At 47.9% G+C, this 20,431-nt stretch overlaps 2 protein-coding genes across 2 annotated transcripts in view; both read right to left on the minus strand.

Annotated features, from left to right (window-relative positions):
* Positions 1-1,961: 1,961 nt before the first annotated feature.
* On the minus strand, positions 1,962-9,107 carry LOC127040045 (bone morphogenetic protein 2-like). Its single transcript, XM_050933800.1, has 6 exons — positions 9,096-9,107; positions 7,764-8,040; positions 7,354-7,496; positions 6,811-6,933; positions 3,859-4,057; positions 1,962-2,368 (listed from the first exon to the last, which is right to left on the minus strand). Exons 1-6 carry the CDS (start codon positions 9,105-9,107, stop codon positions 1,962-1,964), a joined length of 1,161 nt encoding a protein of 386 aa, XP_050789757.1.
* An 8,893-nt stretch (positions 9,108-18,000) lies between these two features.
* POLE4 (DNA polymerase epsilon 4, accessory subunit) overlaps positions 18,001-20,431 on the minus strand; it is a 37,784-nt gene continuing 35,353 nt past the window's right edge. Inside the window, exon 9 of the mRNA XM_050933795.1 lies at positions 18,001-18,308. Coding sequence (XP_050789752.1) covers positions 18,155-18,308 — 154 coding nt within the window. The 3' untranslated portion in view covers positions 18,001-18,154. The remainder of the gene's footprint in view (positions 18,309-20,431) is intronic.

Below are 20,431 nucleotides of genomic sequence, written 5' to 3' on the forward strand. Positions count from 1 at the left end.
AATTATAGAATAAATCCATTGGAATGTTAATATTGTACTTACATTTCAGTGTCTAGAGCAGCATAAACAATTTTCAGTTTGTACTGGCTTTGCTCTTGCTTTTAATGTGTCCTGCTGTAAAACTAGGCAAGTATCTGGATGAGCTGATGGTACCCCCAGGAAGACCTCTGCTTACCCCCAGGGGTACGTGTACCCTCTTGGAGACCCACTAGCTTAGAACCCAAGAGCAGCTCAGCAGAGCTGTCCAGGTGAGGCCCAGAGGGAGCTAAAAGCAGCATTAAACTCCACAGGTAGTTTTCCCAGTAACACTGCTGCTGTTTCCCTTTCACAGGCATTGGCTTCTTACAAATTTTTCAACAAGAAATCTCTGCACTAGAAAGATGTGAGCAGAGAGTGTCTCTCTGTGTGTTTTAAAAGCTCTCGTGGGCGGGGGGCGGGGCAGTCCTGCTGCACTGGAGTCAATGACAAAACTTCCATTAACTGATGGGGGAGATTGGGGCCCAGCTACATGTGATTGTGCAGCACCTGAAACACATGATGAGGAGGGCACATTATAAACAACTGGACTTTCCTCAGTAGCCAGGGGTTCAGCTATAACAACAGTGTTTGCCTACCCCTCTTCTTAGGTTCCAAAACTGCACCCCACTCCCTGGGGTCAGGCTGAAAAGCCATCTCTGCAGCCTCAGCATGCGGCTTAAGGAAAGGAAGATGCCAAACTCATTTGATTGTGAAACTCTCAGAAACCTGGAGTCAGAGACTGACATGAGGATTTAACCTGCACACCAGATTAGCTTCAATCCCCCACCCGCTGCAAGCACCAGCCTCAAAGCAGGATCCTAATCCCACATTAAATGGCCCTTAGCAGCTGCAGTGAACTGTCTCAGGGGCAGAAGGATGCAGCCACATCTTCCTGTCTTCTGGGGCTGTTTGCGCCTTTGGGAAACCCAGTGTTTGGGGACTTTTAGGGGTGCACGTTATGACTACTTGCTCGTCATGTTAATCTCTTGTGCTGCAGTGAGCGGCAGGCGAGAAGCCAGCGGGGGGGGAGGGGGAAGAGTAGAGAAAGCTGCCCCCTAATGGCTGGGAGATGGAACTTGCTCACCCCGGAGAAACCTGCTAGCGTGTGACATTTCAGCTGGGATGAAGAGTAACAGCGGGCGCAGGGGTAGGCTGAGCCCACCAGCTCATCCCAAACAGGGCACCTCACAGCATCAGAGCCACTGCTGGCCTGGTGGCTCTGCGTCCCAGACCTGGACCAGGCTACTGCAGCCTTGCCAAAAGAAACCCCACTCCAAAAACTTCTGTCCTATGTTTAATAGTTACTCTGAATTCATTTTACAGGTTGCATAAGGCAGAAATGTACAAACATTTACAGGCACACTGTACAGGAGTTTTCCATCATATATTAGTGCTTTTGCTATCTACATATCGTACAGCCTGCAAGGAGGCCTTTCCATGCACAACGCTTCCCAAAGGGTCTCTCCATCACCCTCTGTGGGACTGGAACCAGGAGTGGAACTGGGAAATTTAATCCACTCAGTTTTACTTTAAATGCACCCAGTCCACAGCTTTTGAAAGGGTGCGTAGGCTTTAGCCATGTGACAGGGGCCACAACAACGTTCAAGGGGACCAGGGGCACACAAAGGCATCTCAGGCGTAGGCTGCTTGTCTTTAATTAAAGCATTTCCCAGGTGTTTTAGACAAGTTAGGCGCCATTTTGGTGTAATTGCCCCACTGAGCCAAGTGGTGGCAGCTGGAGATGTGGATTTCTTGCAGGACAGAGATTCTTGGAAGTGTGGTGAAAATGCTGGTACCTCTGGCCTGAGTGGGCAGCATAGCATAGGCTCACGCTGGTGAGTGGCTCTGAAAGGGTTGGTTCCTGGGAGCAGACATGTTTACAATTGAGGGAGGGAGGTTCCTTGTTGCCCTGACCCACTCCTGCTCTTCCTATGGGACAGGCATCAGTGGCAGCCACAGCTCCCAGCCACCATGTCATCGTATTGTTTAAGGACAACATTCTCATCATCATCAAAGTAGAGGAGGTTGATGGAGAAGAGTTTGTCTGGGACACAGCAGGGGCTGCTGACGCCCTGGGTCAGTTTGAGGGCGTTGATGATGGACTGCACTGTGGCGTGGTTTGTTGGTCTCATGTTCTCACCCAAAGGGAAGGGACAGGATCCTTTACAGTGATACGCGTTGTAGCTTTTCGGGGAGATGATCCATCCTGACCAGCCGATTTCCTCAAAGTCCACGGAGAGGAGTTGTCTCTGGCATGGCAGGAACTGATCCAGCGAGCGGGCATTCCGCGCCCCGCTCACTTCTGGTGCCAGCGATGCAGCCGGGAGGTCTGGAGTCTGAGGGCTCAAATCTGGGGGGAGGGAGTAACAAGATCAGAATAACGTCCTTATTGATAGACAAACCTGAAGTGAGACTGAAAGCAAGGTAGCAAGTGTGAATCAACCCCTTCCTGCAGCCATTACCAGCCTCACCATCTAGTTACTCAGCCCCCTTCTCAAAAATCCCAGTGTCAATCTGAATCATTGAGCACTTTGGGACTGAGTCTTCTCTCACTCACGTAGGTTTAAATCAGGAGGGACACCACTCCAGTCCATGGAGTGACAATGGAGTAGGGAAGAGACTCAGGTCCAAAGGGTTTGCATCCATCATGGAGCTGACATAGCTTGAGAGAAAGGCAGATACATGCCTAAAGGCTGCATCCATGTCCAAGCCTAGTTCTCTAAAGACTTTGTTCTGCTGCAGCTCCCTTAAGTGTAGAAAGAAACTGCAAACCCTTCATGGTCCATTGTTTGCCTTGGAGCTTTAGGAAGCTAGGAGCACAGGCTTTGCTTTACCAGATCAGAGTACTGGTCTGTCTAGTGTCCTGGCTCTAATTGCGGGCAATACCTCGAGGCAGCCATTCCTGTAATACACCTGGCTAATTCCATGGGGCTGTGTAAGGAGGAGAGATCTGATCCTTTTGGTGACCAGCTGAGCCTGAGCGATGACATTTCATTAGCCCATCCCAGCATAATTACAATTGTTATTCTCCAACAGCAGGAAATTCCGCTGCTTGATCACTGCCACAAGCTGGAGGGAAGCAGCATTTCTTTTCACTTGTGTTAAATTTGCAGCCACTAATTTAACAGTGATGCCCCTCTCCCATTCCTCTGTCATGGGACAGCATAAAAACAAGGGTCTTTAATACTTTATACTTTGCAGATAACTAGCCACTTCCACCTGAGGCTCCCACGGTGCTTTTCAGGGGCAGGCTGGGGAGAGATTGTTATGCCCATTTCACAGAAGGGGAAGCTGCACAGGACAGAGAATTACAGTCCAGTTCTGCTCTGAGAGAGGACTTTACCCAAATGGCTCAGGGGAGGAGGCAGGAGGGAGTCTCTCTCTGACTCCATGTTGAATCTCCTCAGATTACACATAAAATGATCTCAGCTGCCAAACTTGCCCTGGATCAGAGTCCCACTGGACTCTCCCTGGCTCCTGCATCGCACCCGTGATGAACCAGAACAAGTGTACTGGAATGTAGCTGGTGAGGCATGGAGCCATGGAAGAGTCCAGCCCCCCTCCCACAGCTGGCCTGGGCTCTGCACGGGTTAGAAGAGTTCAAAGCAGTGACCCTTAGTTTAGTCAGCAGGGCCTAGATCCTCAAGGGTATTTCGGCACCTAACTCCCATTAGATGGAAGTTAGATGCTTAAATACCTTTGCAGATCTGGGCCCAGCAACCATGACTTGGAATGGTGAGTAAGGAAATGATGGCAGCCGCTTTGCAGAGAAGAGCTGCACTTTATTCCCTCATTATTTCATGTGCCCTTCCCCGCGGAGCGTGGGTGGGTTCGCCTGACCTGGGAGGCTGCTGATGGGCAGAGCAGCTCCTCGTCTCCCATCATCAGTGAACAGAACCAGCATGGGCTTCTTGCTTTCATGGTGATCTCTTCCTGAGGCAAATCGCACCATGCTGGGATCCACCGGAGCACTCCCCAAGCCGCGGACAGTCACCAGCAGGCCATGGTTACTGCTGTCCTCTTCCATCCAGTCACGAACCTGCAAAACCACACAACGGTCAGCATGGCAGTAACACCTGTGAAGGGATGGAACCCAGCCCCCAGGAAGGCACCGTGAGGTACAGACGGGAGATACTGGGTACCGACAAACCACTGAGGACATCTCCATCCTCAGATTGTGTCAGTCCAGACCCCCTAGCCTCCCCAGTGAAAGGGACAATAAAAGAAAGCCACTGCCAACCCTGCCTGGTGACGGCTATCACACAGACCAGAAGTGGGGAGTGACGCTTACCAGCCCCACTATTGCCCTCTCCTGGGGTTGAATCCTGCATGCAGCCAAGGGGTACAAGCAGCACACGTGTCCCTCCCCTCACCTGCGCTGAGCCCTGCAGTCAGGAGAGGAGATGAACCGAGCTTCCCTGAGAACAACTCTGCTTGGGTCTGATCCCAGGTTGGAGCTGGAGCTCCCCAAACATCCTAGACTGCGGCAAGGCTTACGCTGGTGCTGTTTATGTGCAGCTCTCAGTGGGTGCAGAGCTAGAATCCTGTGACTGTCCCTCTGTAACAAACAGCCCCAAGTGTGGTAGCCCTGGTAGCTCCAGTCCGGGATCAGGGCCCCACTGTGCAAGGTGCTGTACACATGTGATAAAGACCATCCTTACAGCAAAGAGCTCAGTCTAAGGCCCTGATTCCGCTGCTGCAGCATGGAGGACACCCCTGCTTTCAGTGGGCCTCTGCATGGACACAGGGGTGAGTTGCACACTGCCAGCTGCAAGCCTGGAATGAAAGCAATCTACCGTGGAAAGTTAGTCTGCTGTGCCTCTCACCATAGTATGTAAGCTCTTTAGCCATTTAGGAAAGCAGGGCTGTGCCTGACCCCCTTGGTATATTGGATAGTGTTCTCTCTGTCCTGCCCACTTTGCTTTCACTGAAGAGTGACAGGTCTCTCATTGTGTAATGCCCTGGACTGGGAATCTGCTTTGGAAATACGACCTGTTAAAAGCTCTGTGGGACTGTCTCTTTCTGTGTACTTGTGCAGTTCCTAACATAGTGCGGCCATTAGGAGCTACTGTAACAAATACATAATGGGTAACTGTTTATAGTAAGGTTCCACTTCTACATAGTTCACATAATTTATGATTTATACATGCTTAATACATGTTTTAATAAATGGTTAAGCTATGGTTATAGAGTGCAGCAAGCCAATAGGTTCTTAATAGCAATCTGCAACACCTACTGCGGTGCTTAAAAGCACCCATATCACATACTACTCATATCATCATCTGTTAAATGGAACATTCCTATAAAATGTGACCATAATGATGATAACAGTGTGAAATTAAGAGATGTTAAACCCCAGCCCTTGCAGCTCATCATTAGCCCTGCCCTCCTGCTGTGGCTAAAGGTTGCTCTATAAGCAAATGGACACATAGCCTCTCAAACCCTGACAGAGGAAGACAAATAGAAGGTTGCCACATCTCCTTGGTGCCATTTAGTTCTCACATGAGTTACTATTTCTAGAAGATATCGTCTTGTTTCATAATAAACATGGATCTATACAACTGTTTTGTGATATTTAGCACTTTTTTTTACAATGGTTCATATTAAAAATATGTACATTGCTCTTGGTATCACCCCACAAATGTAGACACTGCGCCAGATGTCACCCTGCAAATATACACATGGAGCCAGGTGTCTCTCCCGAAATGTACACCCTCTACGCTCCACGTATGCAACAGTGCACCAGACATCACCACACCTCCCAAAAATCAGCAGCATCAATAGAAAGTTTGGTTTGATTCTGAAAAGTGACTGTGAAAAAAAATGGCATGGTGGGCTCAGTGTCTCTCTGATTTCAAATCAAGACTGCCCCATTTCCAAGGGAAAAGGTGGTTTGTTCCTGATTGCCATCAGCCCTGCAAACTCAGCCAAGGATCAGTCCTGGTGGGTTCTTTCTGGCTCCTGGAACATCCCGTGGGAGCCTGACCCAAATGGTGGATTATGGATGTGGTGAAGATAACATTCAGCTGCACATTTCAGAGTAAAGAACCTACAGCAGGGATTGAGTTAACAGTTCTGCTGCTGCTGCACAAGGCAGACTGGAGCTCAGCTCACTCCTTCTCAGACACCAACAGGAATGAAAGAACTGGTTTTGATCTGACAAGGCAGCTGCTCAGACTAAAGAAGTGTGTTTTTACATCATCACTTTCCTGATAATAACTTCACTTCAAACTAAATTTTAGCAGAAAGCCGGACTTCTCTGTCCCTTTCTCAGGCTGTGAAGATTATAGCCAGTGCCCTGATATCTGTATTGTAACATCTGGGCTGTCCATATTCACAGCTGCGTTACTCAAGACCACATCTGCTCTGATGTTTTAATAGTTCTAGAGGAGCCATTTCAGTACGGTTCAAAAGCAGTTCTGTAAATAAGATTTAAACCCGGCTGATCTGGCTAGTGCAGCCTCAGTGAAAACCCCTGCAAGTCACCTCTATTGATTCAAGAATACAGGTTTGTGAAATGGCTGGGTCTGCTGTCAAGGCTGCAGTGTCAAAGGAGGTGGGCTAGCAGCCTCAGCCAACTTTTTCAAATGGTTGCACAGAAAAGCCTTTGACAGACATCCCCTCCCCCCTCAGCAGCTGCCACTCTAGGCTGAAGCAGCTGGAGGCCAAGGGCGGGCATTGGAAGCTCCTTTGGTTTAAAGGGGCTGAGGAGGGCAGTTTGCTGACAGAAGGGACAGAAAGGTTTCATTCTTCCTCTCCGTACACATTTGAATTTAGGCTGAAGACACTTACAGCTTGTGTGATGCCAAACACCTCCCAGCCAGAGCCCTGCAAGGTGATAAGTCTGGCTGCCAGCAGCTTCTTCCCTTCAAAGGAATCCAGTTTGTTCTTGTCCAGGACTTGATAGACACTCACCTGGGGATAGTGAATACAAGGCAGTTAGCACCAGGGGCCACCGGAAGAGGAAAATCTCATTGAAAGTCTATGTTTTAAAGGAGAAGAGATGGGGGAAAGTCAAATTAGCCTAGTGAGAAACCTCTGTAGTCTGAGGCCTGGTCTACCCATAAAAATTGCACCAATTTTTTAGAAACCAATTTACTTAAATTGGTGCAACTTATTGTGTGGACACTGAAACTGATTTAAAAGTGGTTTATATTGATTCAGCTTAAGTCAATAAGGATCCAACTTTGGTGAGGTCAGCACGCAAGCCAGGAGCCAAATCCCACTCTCAGTAAATGTCTAGGAGTCACTCCAGATTCATAGTAGTGTCCCTGAGAGCAGAATATGGCCCATGCACTCAAAGCAGAGACACATGCACGTCTCATCTCTCCTTACCTGGCAGAAGTGATGTCTCTTGTAGAAAGGTCCCTCAGCCACCTTAGTCCGCAGTCTGAAGAGATGCAGCTCTGCTGTCAGGATCCTCTCATTCTTAGCCACACTCGATAGGATGAACAGGAAATGCATCTCATCACTGTGAGCTGGACCAAAGAGTCAGATTAGAAACTTTGGTGAACCCAGTTTCAGCCAAACTAAAAAGGAACATTACATGGGCACATTCTAAACGTTCTACTCTGATGCTGCACATCCTCTGGGAGGATGAGCTTCATCAGTGCATATGGGATACTCTTACTCCAAGCCTCCCCTCGGCTTCTAGGATCCAGACAAGCACCAAGAGCCCTGGAAAACTACTCTCAGACTCTAGCAAATCAGACCATTAGAGCAACTGAAGCACCAAGAGTTCTTACTTTTATCCAAGAAGCTGCGGACGGTGTTTCCCTCCAAGATGTCAGGGTCTTTAGTGATGCCATCAGCTCCTGCTACTGTGTTGTACAGGTCCACCATGTACTGGGGAGGCTGCTTGATATGGTGGGGAGAGCGGGGAGGGTCTTCTATGCCAAATACTTCCAAAAGCCTTCGAAGAGCCTCTGTTCTCATGTCTTCTGAATCCTCCTCTGGAAGGACACTAGGGGGTCTGGGATTGCAGCTTTGCAGCCTGGCAAGCAGCAGCAGCAACAGGAGTCTCTGCATGGTTTTCCTCTTCCAGTCCACCTGCGTAACTCCCACCCTCTCTCCAGCAGCACATTTATAACAGTGGGGAGAGATGGAATTATGTCAAATATGCAAACGAGCCATCAGGAAGGGTAAAGAGAGTTAATTGCGGTGCTAACAAGGTGCGAAACTGGGCTACTGAACGCCTTTCAGCAATTAGCCCAGTACACAAGCTGTATGGAGCAGGAAGCCCACTTGTGTACTCTTGTTATTTGAGAGCCAAATGTGGAGGGAAGGGAGCAGGCAGGAAGACCTGCACTGCTCACTGTAGTAAACATCCATGTCCATTGTAGAAAGGCACTGGCTGAGCGGAGTTTGCTCTCCATAGGAGACTAACTGCCTTCTAATGATGGCTTTAATGGGGCAAACAGGAGGACCTTTGTGCTCAGGAATTGAACAGCTCTGAGCAAAGGGTGGAGGAAAGGGTGGAATGGTCTCTGCCCCTCATGTAGTAGTGGTAAGAAGTGCACCTGACAGTTAAGCAACCATTGTCCAGAGGGATGAGAGATCAAGGCCAAAAGACATTTTTCTAGTGCAATGTCCAAGCAAGATACTTCAAACCATGGATAACATGGGGATGTGGGGAGGAAAGAGAGAGCAGAGGCAGCAGACTGCCACTAGTCTGAAAACAAATACCGGGACCTCGGGAGAGGTGCCATAGACCAGCCACCTTCAACCACCACCATTATAACCACCCGGGTGTCTAATCTAGATCTGTTCTGAGCAGGGTTAGATGCTCAGATGGTTAATGCTGTAGACGCCTCCCCATACTGAATGGACAGAGGGGCTCAAACCCTGTTCCCTGCTGTGAAAACATCTCCTGGACATACGATTGTTGCACTGAACTACCTCCTAACAGCACATCAGTGCTCAGTTGGGACTAGCGGGTCAGGTATTGCTGTGGGACTGCTCTGTCACTACCCTGCTGAGAAGGCACTTGCCCTCCATTTCTCTTCCTACCCTTTGTCTGTCATGTCCATTTCTAATGTATATTCTTTAGGGTGGAGACTGTCACTGCGTGTCTGGACAGTGCCTACCATGGCAGGCTTCAGGTGCTGCAGCAATACGCATGATAAATAAGAACCGTTTGCCAGGCCAGTGAAGTTGATTGATTTGATTTGCAAGATACATCTCAGGCATGACAGGATGAAAAGCAAAGCATGAGAGCACCTCCAGACTGTGCTCATGAGCTCTTGGCCTTAATCTGGGCTCTTCCCAGCCAAATCTTCCACCATCCATACCACAAATGGAAAAAATCCCACAGACCCCGGGGAAGCTGCCTCAGTGACGTGGGCACTGAGAGGGACAGAGCAGGCAAGGCCCTCCTGGGCGGGGGACAGACATTCCTGATATGGGCAGAGTGAGGGGACAGGTTCAGCCAGCCCTGTCATGGGGGTGCGTGGAGGGGTTGTGGGGGCTCAGCTATTCCTATCATGGGATATGTGAGCAGGGGAGCTCAGCCATTCCTGTTACAAAGTGTGTGGGGGGCTCAGCCATTCCTGTCATAAGGTGTGGGGGGGGCTCAGCCATTCTTGTCACAAGGGGTTACTGGGGAGGGGTCTTAGCCATTCCTATCATGTGTGTGTGTGTGGGGGGGTGATCAACCATTCCTATCACGGGGTGGGGGGAGAGGGCTTAGCTATTCCTGTCGCAAAGCGTGGGGGGGTCAGCCATTCCTGTCACTGGAGCGGGGGGGGGGGCTTAGCCATTCCTGTCACGGGGGGGGTTTGCCATTCCTGTCACAGGGGCGGGGTGTGTGTGTGTGTCTGCCATTCCTGTCACAGGGGTGTGTGTGGGGGGGGGAGATGATAAACAGTTCCTTTCCGACTGCTAATAAATGTTCTGAAGGGGAAGTGGCTGAGGGAAGGAATGGTCCCTGTGCCCCATATACCTGTCGTCCTACAGGGGAGGCAAGGACTAGGGGCACAGACAAACAGAGCTATTGTTATCTGGTTCATTTAGGCTGAAGGGCCAAATTTTTGGCTGATAAACCAATTTTCAAGGACAGAGTTTGGGTCACAAATTGCCATGGTAACAGATGACAATATTCTGGATTTGAAGAGGCGGTTGATATTCACAGGCACCAGGGTAGTTTATTTTGATGGGACAGTTACTGTTTTTGGGAAGCAGTTTCTTTGGGTGAGCATAGCTCATTGAGTCTGGGAACAAAGAGGAGGCAGGGTGCATGTGATAGTTATAGCATCAGAAAGCCTTTGCTAAGAAATAGGATACATTACCAAAATATAGAGTGATTACACTTTGTTTCTGACTGACGCTACAGAGTAGCTGCCATCCTCTAAGTGACAGTTAGCAGGACACACACACTTTCAATACCATTTAACTAAGGCCAAGTCTAGTTGAAAATCCACACTCCTGAGGTGATGCTGAAAATCCACACCCGAGTGATGCAGTTAAACCAACCTAACCTCCAGTATAGACAGCACTAGGTCAAAGGGAGCATTCTCCAGTCGGCAGAGCTACCTGCTCTCGGAGAGGTGGAGGACCTGCTGACAGGAGAAGCCCTCCTGTTGCCATAGGTAGTGTCTTTACTGAAGTGTTACAGGTGCAGTGTTTTAAGTGTGGTGCTGCCCTTAAAAGAAAAGATACTTGACTTTCAAGCTCTAAGAGCACAAGTTCTAGGCTTATCTTTTCCATTAACTGCTGTTACATTATTTCTTTGTAGTTCACAATTCAGGCCGGGCAACTGTCACCTGTCCCTCACTTTACTCATAAAGTGATCGAGAAAGTGCATAAAGCCATTTTAAACAGAACAGTGAATAGAACCCACATCTTCAACATGAAAGACAGTTACCCTCTCGGACACACTGCTTTTCAGCAGACACCTGCTAAATCTCTGTTCTTGGGTGTTCAATTTGTAATACATTCCTCTCCCACACCCAGGAAGAGAAACCAGGACGCACAATTCTCAGCATTCTACTGCTGTCTAGAAAATATTTGTGCAACCTGTTTGTAAAGTGTGTGCTCTCTGAACCAGCCGAGGTTTGTGGTGTGGCTATGAAGATCATGCTGCTGACTAGTGTGGAATGGGGGAGCTTGGGGATACCCTTGACAGAATTTCTGTTTCCCTGTTTAGTTAAGGCTATAGCTAACTGTCTCTATCAAACTGGATTTTGCATTTTCTAAAATGTATAAAAAAGTCAAATCAACCTGAAACACTAGGAATTCGGCAGTATGAGAAAGGATTCACAAGGTCATGTCAGACACAGTCAGGAAGAGAAACTAGCCCCCTCATATAGCACAACCAATAATTAAGCTAAATTAATGTCCTTGTCTATGCGGTTTGTTCAGTGCACCTACTCCTGCATATCCATCTCTGCTAAGCACAGTGAGACATGCAGATGAATTTTCCTTGTAAATAGTTGGACGCAAACACAGGTCTGTGCAGTGAATGAGGCAGGAAGTGTGAAAGAAAAGATGATGAGCCTATGGTTGGTACAATGGACCACAGCAGAACTGGTTTCTATCTCTATCTCTGCACAGATTTCCTATGTGCTCTTGGGTAAGAATTCTTGTAAATTGGTGAGACATAATTTCCCTTTACAAAAACCATGTTGACTATTTCCCAACAAATTATGTTCCTCTATGTGTCTGACAATTTTGTTCTTTATGATAGTTTCATATGAAAAGCAATTGAAAAGATTGTGATTGTGACCTTAGAAGAGAAATGAATACGAGGGGACATAATAAAAGTCTAAAAAATAATAATTTGTCTAGAAAATGTAGATCAGGAGCATCTGTTATCTCTATCACATAACACAAGAACAAGGAGAATTTCAATGAAATTAACACATGGGAAATTCGGAACTGATAAAAGGAAATGCTTTTTCACACAGTGTGTGATTAACTATGGAACTCATTGAGGCCAAGAATTTAACAAGATTCAAAGAAGCACTGGACATTTATATAGACATCAAGAATATCCAGAGCTATCATAATTCATTATAACATTTTTCAGAAGGGATATATAACCTTCTGCTTCAGGTTTTAAGCCAGTCTGTAATTATAAGAGACCAGGTTGGAGCAGATTATCTCACATCTGTTACCAGGGGGTTCTTAGTTACACCTTCCTCTGAAGCATCTAGAGCTGGCCCCTGTCAGAAACAGGCTACTGGACTAAAAGGACCTCAGCTCTGATAGAGTCTGACAGTCCTTATGTTCCCACTTTTCTTTGTAAGTTTGCACTTCATTTTTTTTGGTAACACTAGCGAGCATTGTCAGGGCTACGCATGAGGGCAGGGAGCTTAACTGAGTATTTCTAGTTTTTTGTAAGTCTGAGTCCGAGATTTTGAAGTGCCTTGTTCTGGAAGGGTCTGGGGAAAAGGTGGCACTGTGTGTGGAAGAACCTTAACCTTTCGTAAGTAATACATAATACATACAGCCATAATAAACCAAGGGCATCCTCTTCTGCCCAGGCCTGTGTCACCTATTACCAGGAATTACAGCTTGGTTGTGTGTGCACAAAGCAGCAATAGTCTTAGGACCAATGCATTATTCAGAATCCTGCAACACACAAATGATGCATCCCCCTGCTGTGTTAAAGGAAGCAGCGTCTTGCACCCATTAGTAAACTGCCACTATGAGTGGCACATCGGCACACACACAATGAGGAGAAAGAATTAAGGAGAACAGCAACAAAACCATTCTGCCAAAACCACATGTTTAAGCCCCTGGGTAGAAGTTAGGGGACAGGCACAAAATGGGAATTAACAGATAGCATCCCCCTCTTCCCAACCTTGGGGCAGATGAAGATGGTGATGGAGGAGCACCATGCAGGAATGGCAGGCTAATGCATTTTTTACCTGGCTTGGTAAATTTTTGTTGTAGTTCTGAGAGGCTGACTTAGATTAACAATAGGGGTAGGAATTCAAAAGGCAAACATACATTGGTATATTTGGCCAAAATTGTCAGACCTATGCCTAGAACTGGACTCCTAAATCTCTATGAAGGAACCTAAATAAAAGCGACCTGATTTTCACAGGCATCATTCAATTCAGTGTCTTCCACACCTCTGAAAATCTGTCCACTTCCTAAGGCTTTAGGAACCTAACTTTAGGTAGCCAGTTTGGAAAAATTGGGGGCCTGGAGAAAAAGAACCCAAAGCACCGATACTGAACAGGAGGGAGATGTGTGGGACGCATTAATGCAAAAAGAGACCAAAGTGTGATTATGGACAACAAATTATATAGGATTTTCATCTAATCATAGAACTGTAAGGAAATGCGAGAGATCATCAAGTCCAGCCCCCTGCACAGAGGCCGGACCAGGTAAACCTAGAGCATCCCGGGGCAACCTTGTCTTAAAAAATCTCCAATAATCCTCCTCAGAAGCCTGCTCCAGAACTTAACTACTCTTATCGTTAGACATTTTTTCCTAATATCTACCTAAATCCCCCTTGCTGCAGATGAAGCCCATTACTTCTTGCCCTACCTTCAGTGGACATGAAGAATAATTGGTCACAGTCCTCTCTATAACAGCCCTTAGCATATTTGAACACTGTTATCTGGTCTCCCCAAGTCTTCTTTTCTCAAGACTAAACAAGCCAATTTTTAAAAACCTTTCTTCATATATCAGGTTTTCTAAACATTTTGTCATTTTTTGTAGCTCTCCTCTGGACTCTCTCCAGTTTGTCCACATCTTTCCTAATGTGTGGTGCCCAGAAGCTGACACAGTGCTCCAGCTGAGCACTCAGTACTTCTCAGTGAGATAGGGAAAAACCTCTGCAGGCAGCAGCAGCAGCAACACACAAAAGTTGACTATTTCCAGGGATATGTGTTGCATTTTGGTTCATGACTAAGGCTCCACACCTGCAAGCACATATACTGAAACTTTACATATATGAGCAATTCTATTGACTTTAGTGGAGCTGCTCATATAGATGCAAAGTAAAGCATAAGTGTTTGCAGGATCATGCCTTAATTTATATTTTTATTTATTATGTGTGTTGTTTTAGCTCCTAAAGGCACCAGTCAGAGATCAAGGCCCCATTGTGCTAGGCACTGAATATATAGAGAATTAAAAGATAGTCTCTGCCCCAAACAAGTTAAAATATGACTATATCTACCTAAAGAGCAAAGGCCCAGGGTACCAGAAAAATGAAAGGAGCTGCAGTGGCTCAGGATAGACTGCCAAAGCAGATCAACTTCCATTTTCAATAGAAATTTAGGTCTGTTTCAGGAAATGGGGAAAGATTAGGCCCAATTCTTAATTGGCCTGAATTGATTTTCCCACCCCAAGTTATATACTAAGAATATTAAAACAATTGTCTATTATACCCTCACAGCATCTACGTACACAGGAGAGCTGGGAAATTGTGCAAAAATGTTTTGCAAAAACTCATTCAAATTTTTCATTGAGTTCGTTTCAGCTATGTTCCTGACCCTTTTGTTATCACGTTCTATGAACATTTCTGTGACATGAGTTTTTATGGCACATTTATGGCAAGCTTTGTTGACGAGTGTTTATGGCACATTGAAATAGTCATAGAAAGAGAATTTAAAATTCAATTTCCAGGAGTACTCATATGCTCTCTATTTGAACAGTAACCAAGCAGGATGATAAACAGCATCTACTAAAATTAAACTTAAAAAAAAACAAAAACGGGTAATTGCACCTGAGTTTTAAAGAAGTTGGCTGAGACTCCTGGACAATTGATATTTGTAAAGGCTTAGGCCTTGGCTACACTGGCGCTTTACAGCGCTGCAACTTTCTCGCTCAGGGGTGTGAAAAAACACTCCCCTGAGCGCTGCAAGATACAGCGCTGTAAAGCGCCAGTGTAAACAGTGCCGCAGCGCTGGGAGCTCCCAGCGCTGCAAGATAAACCCCATAAGTTTGAAGTGTAGCCATACCCTTAGAAACATGCATGATAGTGACAGACTCAAGGAGCTCAATTTATTTAGCGTAACAAAGAAAAGGTTAAGGGGTGACTTGATTACAGTCTATAACAGGCCTGCACAACATGCGGCGTCCAGGCTGCATGCGGCCCACGTGGGCTCACTGTGAGGGCTGTGGGCAAGCGGCGGGGTGGGGGCTGCCGGGTTAACCCCCTGCCCTGCCTCACAGCCCCGCGCACGCGCGCTGTGCTCCAACCCCTAACAGCCAGAACTGCACGTGTCTCCGTCTCCCACTCCCTGCACCTGGCGTATGGGGGTGCATCACTTCCGGGGCCTGCTGAGGTGGGAAGCGCTGGGCACGAGGCAGAGCTGGTAAGTGCGGAGCGAAGGGAGGGGTGCCTGGCCTGGGCTTGAGCCAAACTTCGGGGGCGGGGGGGGGACTGGGCTGAGACCCCCCCCCCAAGCCACCCCCTTCGGTTGGGGGCAGGACGGCTACTGCGCTGGTTGGTCCCAGGGCGACCTCCATAGTGATGGGGGCGGGGGGGATTGAACTGTCGGTGGGCAGCCAGGAAATCCCCAGGGGAGACGTGTGTGTCTCTCTGTGTCTGTGTGTTGCACCTGCCCTGCCCGACTGCTGCCCCTATCACACTGTCCCCGCCCACCCTCCCCCCGGCTCCCTGCGGCCCCTGTGTTTATATGTTGGACAGTCACATCCAAAACTCCACCAGAGAGATCCTTTGGGGCTATCTGCCTGTCCCACGTCCGGATAAAGGAGGAGGGTTGGGCGTGGGGCTAGCAACTCCACCCCGTAAAAAAAAAAAAAAACAAAACAACCTGCTACAGAAATGCCAAAAATAGAGACAACAGAGACTTTTACCCTGGAAAAAGAAGGGTCTTCAATTCGAAGATGCATGACGCTGGGTGGTAAAAGCCATGAGGAAGCCACTAAGCCGGTTACCCTTCTTGCAACCAGGAACGAATGGCCCAGGATAGAGGACTCTGGAGATCTGTTGTTGGCGGCCCATACCCCGATTGGGGTGACGGGCATGAGTGAGTGAGTGAGTCACATCCAATCCCTTCACACTGCCTCCCTTTCCCCTCCCCTTATTTCATGGGGGGACGATGAGCCGAGCTGGCTGGGCGGGCAGTGGTGGAAAGGCTTTATACTTGTGGGGGGTGAGGAGGTGAGCGGTGAGTTGGTAGCTGGAGTGGGACATCCATTTTCAGTATTTTAATTTTTGGTACTGCTGTGTGCAGTAATATGTGGGGGGGGGGGAGTTTGGCGGCACTGGGACTGTGTGTTTTGGCAGGGCCAAGGGGGTTCGGCCCTCAGCTGTTTTCTTTGGAGTAATATGGCCCTCGCCGCTTTACACGTTGTGCAGGCCTCGACTAGATGATCAGAATGGTTCCTTCTGGCCTTAAAACTTCACAGCAGATGGCTGGGGGACGTACAGGTTCAGGGGATTGCCCAGGCAGCCTCTGCAAGCTGCTCTGCCCTCATCACAGAGGCTGCACTTTAGCTTGATGGAGGAAGTGATGGAAGGGTTAAATGATGGGAGAACACTGGACTGTTCTCTTCAACCACCTGGAGTCAGCCAACAACTCTGCTGAAGGACCCTCCTGAGTGTGCTCTCACCCCTGGCTGCAATGTTGGGCAGCTCCTCAAACCTTCAATCATCTCCCCAGTGGAAGTGACTAAGCAGCAGCCGGCAGCCTGGTCTCCTCTCCTTACAGCCCCGGGACAGGCTCTCACAGGGCTGGCATGGGCAGAGTGGTTCTCCTCGCATCTTTCATCTTCCTCACATCACAGACTAGACTGACTGACCTGAAATTGGATCCTCTCATGGCCAGGCAGTTTGTGGGGTGCCTGGCCCATCTGAGCCCCCTGCTGGGCTGCACTCAGGGGCGGCTCCAGGCCCCAGCGCGCCAAGCGCGTGCTTGGGGCGGCATGCCACGGGGGGCGCTCTGCCGGTAGCTGGGAGGGCGGCAGGCGGCTCCGGTGGACCTCCCACAGGCGTGCCTTCGGAGGGTCTGCTGGTCCCGCGGCTTCGGTGGAGCTGCGGGACCAGTGGACCCTCTGCAGGCGCGCCTGTGGGAGGTCCACCGAAGCCGTGGGACCAGCGGACCGGCAGAGCGCCCCCCGCGGCATGCCGCCATGCTTGGGGCGGTGAAATGTCTAGAGCCGCCCCTGGCTGCACTGTACAAGGGATTAAGGTTTAATGGGATTAGGATAATGTTAAAGTCTCCTTTGAAAATCTGTGTCTATAATTTATTCTAATCCAATGTAACAAGGGTGAGAGGGCTTCTAATTATCCAGAATACACAGGGAGATAATTACAAGAAATTTGAGTAGCTTTTAGTTAATTGGCAGAAGGAAACTATTCAGATTCTTTCCTTCCTCTTCACATTTCTCCATTGCCAGGGCCAGGGCTGTCTGTAATACAGAACAGTGTCGGGCTGGGACTGCTCAGACACCAAGAACAGGAAATATCCAGATGAGCCTCTGCTCCAACACCTTCCCCTGGCTCCCCTCCCCCATTCCTACTGCCTCCCCAGTCCTGCTCCTTTTGCATCCCCCACTGCTGCTTCCTCTCCCCTAATTCCTCCTTCCTCTGCCTGCCTCCTCCACTCCCTGTGTCTCTGTGTGTTATGGGGCATTATCCATGTTGTTTCATTTCAAGCATATTTTGTAGGTGAGTGTATCTTTGTAAAAACGAAAGGATGACAAAGGTGCTGGATCCTGGTGGGGTCAGTCCTGGGAAGGCCCCCTAGCTGCGCAGCTGAACTGTCTCTCGGCTGTAATGCACTTTGCCTGTTTTCACAGGACATGCAGGCAGGTGTGTTTGACATGCAATTGTTCACATAGAACAAGTGAGAGAAGAACAATGAGGCACATCAAAGCCCTTCTAGCCTGTTTAGGTTCTGGCTCTTACAAGGCCATATTCTGGCTTTGAATACACATGGGCTCCCACTGGAGTCCTTAGGAGCCGCAAATGCTCCCCAGACACAGACTATGGCCCGCAGTGTTTATTAAAAAGCTGCAAAACATTCTGGAGATAGTTAATTTCCACACAACCACTGTTTAAAATACCTTTAATTTATAAAATAGCCTTCTCTCATTTACATATAGTACAGACAGTCTGGCAGAGGGTGGGCATGGCAGGACAAGGTGCTATTTGCATTATCCCTTCCATGTGCCCTCCCTGGAAGCTGCAATCCCTTCCTCCTCCAAGTCTCTAATAACTCCCACATTTACACTTCTGGATGGCGAAGACGGTGCGGATGTTGCCACTGCGGGTCTTGAATGTGTGTGTGTCGTACTGGTGAGGGACACAATGGCTGGAGGCACCTTCCGCCCGAACCAGGCATTTCTCTCCATTCTGCGAATCCCTGCAGTTAAAAAACAAAAGCACAGACTACCCAGATGCAGAGAAGAGGTAGCACTCTCAGTCTGCCCAGGGATCTGGGTTCATAGCTCACGTGCTGTCACAAAGCTGGGCTCACAACTCGTGTCTGGTCTCTGAAGCAAGCCTGGGTTCACAATTATTATTTGTATTGTGGTATTACCTAATAATAATGCCCAGCCCTCATACAGAGCTTTTCATCAGTAGATCTCACAGCCAGTTACAAGGGAAGTATCATTTCCCCATATTTTACAGATGGGGAAACTGAGGCACAGAGAAGTACATTGACTGGCTCAAGGTCGCTCAGCAGACTAATAGACTCATAGACTTTAAGGTCAGAAGGGACCATTATGATCATCTAGTCTGACTTCCTGCACAATGCAGGCCACAGAATCTCACCCACTCACTCCTGTAACAAACCCCTAACCTATGTCTGAGTTATTGAAGTCGTCAAATTGTGGTTTGAAGACCTCAAGCTGCAGAGAATCCTCCAGCAAGTGACCCGTGCTCCATGCCGCAGAGAAAGCAGATTCAGGAATAGAACCAAGTCTTCTGAGTCCCAGTCTAGTGCTTTGCCCACTAGGCTACACTGTCTCTCTGCCTAGGAGCCCCCGTCATGGACCAGGACCCTATTGTGCTAGGTGCTGTACAAACACAAGAAAAAAGGATGGTTCCTACCCCAAAGAGCTTACAGTCAGCAGCATGTAAAGAGACATTACAAGGAGGACAAAGTAATAGTAACAGTACCAAGAAACTATTTTTAAACACCCAGAGAAAGCATTAGCAAACTGCACAGAAGACTCAAGACAGTGGGGGTGGAGAGTGGTTAGGCTGCTCTCAACCCAGAAGTGGAAAGATGGGCTTGGAGCATCTGCCAATTTAGATTCTGTTTGATGCTCTCTCACAGGGGCCTTGGTTGAGCCATTTCAGCTTTCTGTGTCTCAGTTTCCACATCTGTAAAATGGGGATCATTTATTTATTGTTGCTTATTTGTTTCCATTTGTGCCTTTCAGAACTCCCTAGGCATGGTGCAAAACTAAAACAAACTGTAACCAAATACATGTCAACAGGCAGTGAAAGACAGCTGTTCTCATCCTCAGACAAGTTCTGATCGCACCAAACTCAAAACAAGCAACACCACTGCCCATTTCCCAAACCTCACCCTCCCAGACAAAGCCTAGAACAACAGGTGAGTTTGCAGCATATCAGAAAGATGATCAAATCCAGGCTCTGGTATATCAAGGGAGAAAGTGAATTTGAAAACCAAAGACTGTCATCAAAAATACCCTGTTACCAGCCCCGTCTCATTTGAACCAGCTGTAGATTTGGGATGTCTGCAGACTAGGGACATCTATGGAGAGCAGTGGAAGGGAAAAACATTCCACAGGGAGGGCACATCACCATGCTGTGATTTCTATTGACAGAGAAGGCAATTTCGGCCACAGATAGCAGGGCTGTCTTTCCATCACTGCCATAGTGTCTGCAATCAGATCCTGGCTAGCTTTGGTGTCCAACAAGAAGGATGTTGATAAACTGGAGAGTGTTCAGAGAAGAGTCACGAGAACAATTAAAGGATTAGAAAACCTGCCTTATAGGGTTAATCTCAAGGAGAAAGGTAGAACATGATTCAATGGCTGGAAATTGAAGCTAGGTAAATTCAGACTGAAAATAAGGTGTATATTTTCAATGGTGAGAGTAAATAACCATTGGAACAATTTATCAAGGATCATGGTGGATTCTCCATCTCTGACAATTTTTAAATCAGGACTTGGATGTTTTTCTAAATGATCTGATCTAGGAATTATTTGGGGGAAGTTCTATGGCCTGTGCATTTGGCTGTCTGATAGAACAAGAAAGCTTGCAAGTTCTTTGTCCGGGTTCTTACAGTGCACCCGCTGCTTGCTCGAATCTCATGACTTTGCTAGAAATAACAATGTGGGATGTGAATTTAAGAAAGACAAGTGAACTGAATGCAAAATATATTGGTGCAGTTACCTACCAAACTCTGAGACACTGGAGCCCAACAACAATGGTAATACAGTACTAGCTGGCAACTGAATGAAAATGACAGACCCCTTGGAGGCAGCTTGGATGCTGACTTTACACTCA

The sequence above is a fragment of the Gopherus flavomarginatus genome, chromosome 24 (genome assembly GCF_025201925.1).
Source record: "Gopherus flavomarginatus isolate rGopFla2 chromosome 24, rGopFla2.mat.asm, whole genome shotgun sequence".
NCBI classification, from domain to species: Eukaryota; Metazoa; Chordata; order Testudines; family Testudinidae; genus Gopherus; species Gopherus flavomarginatus.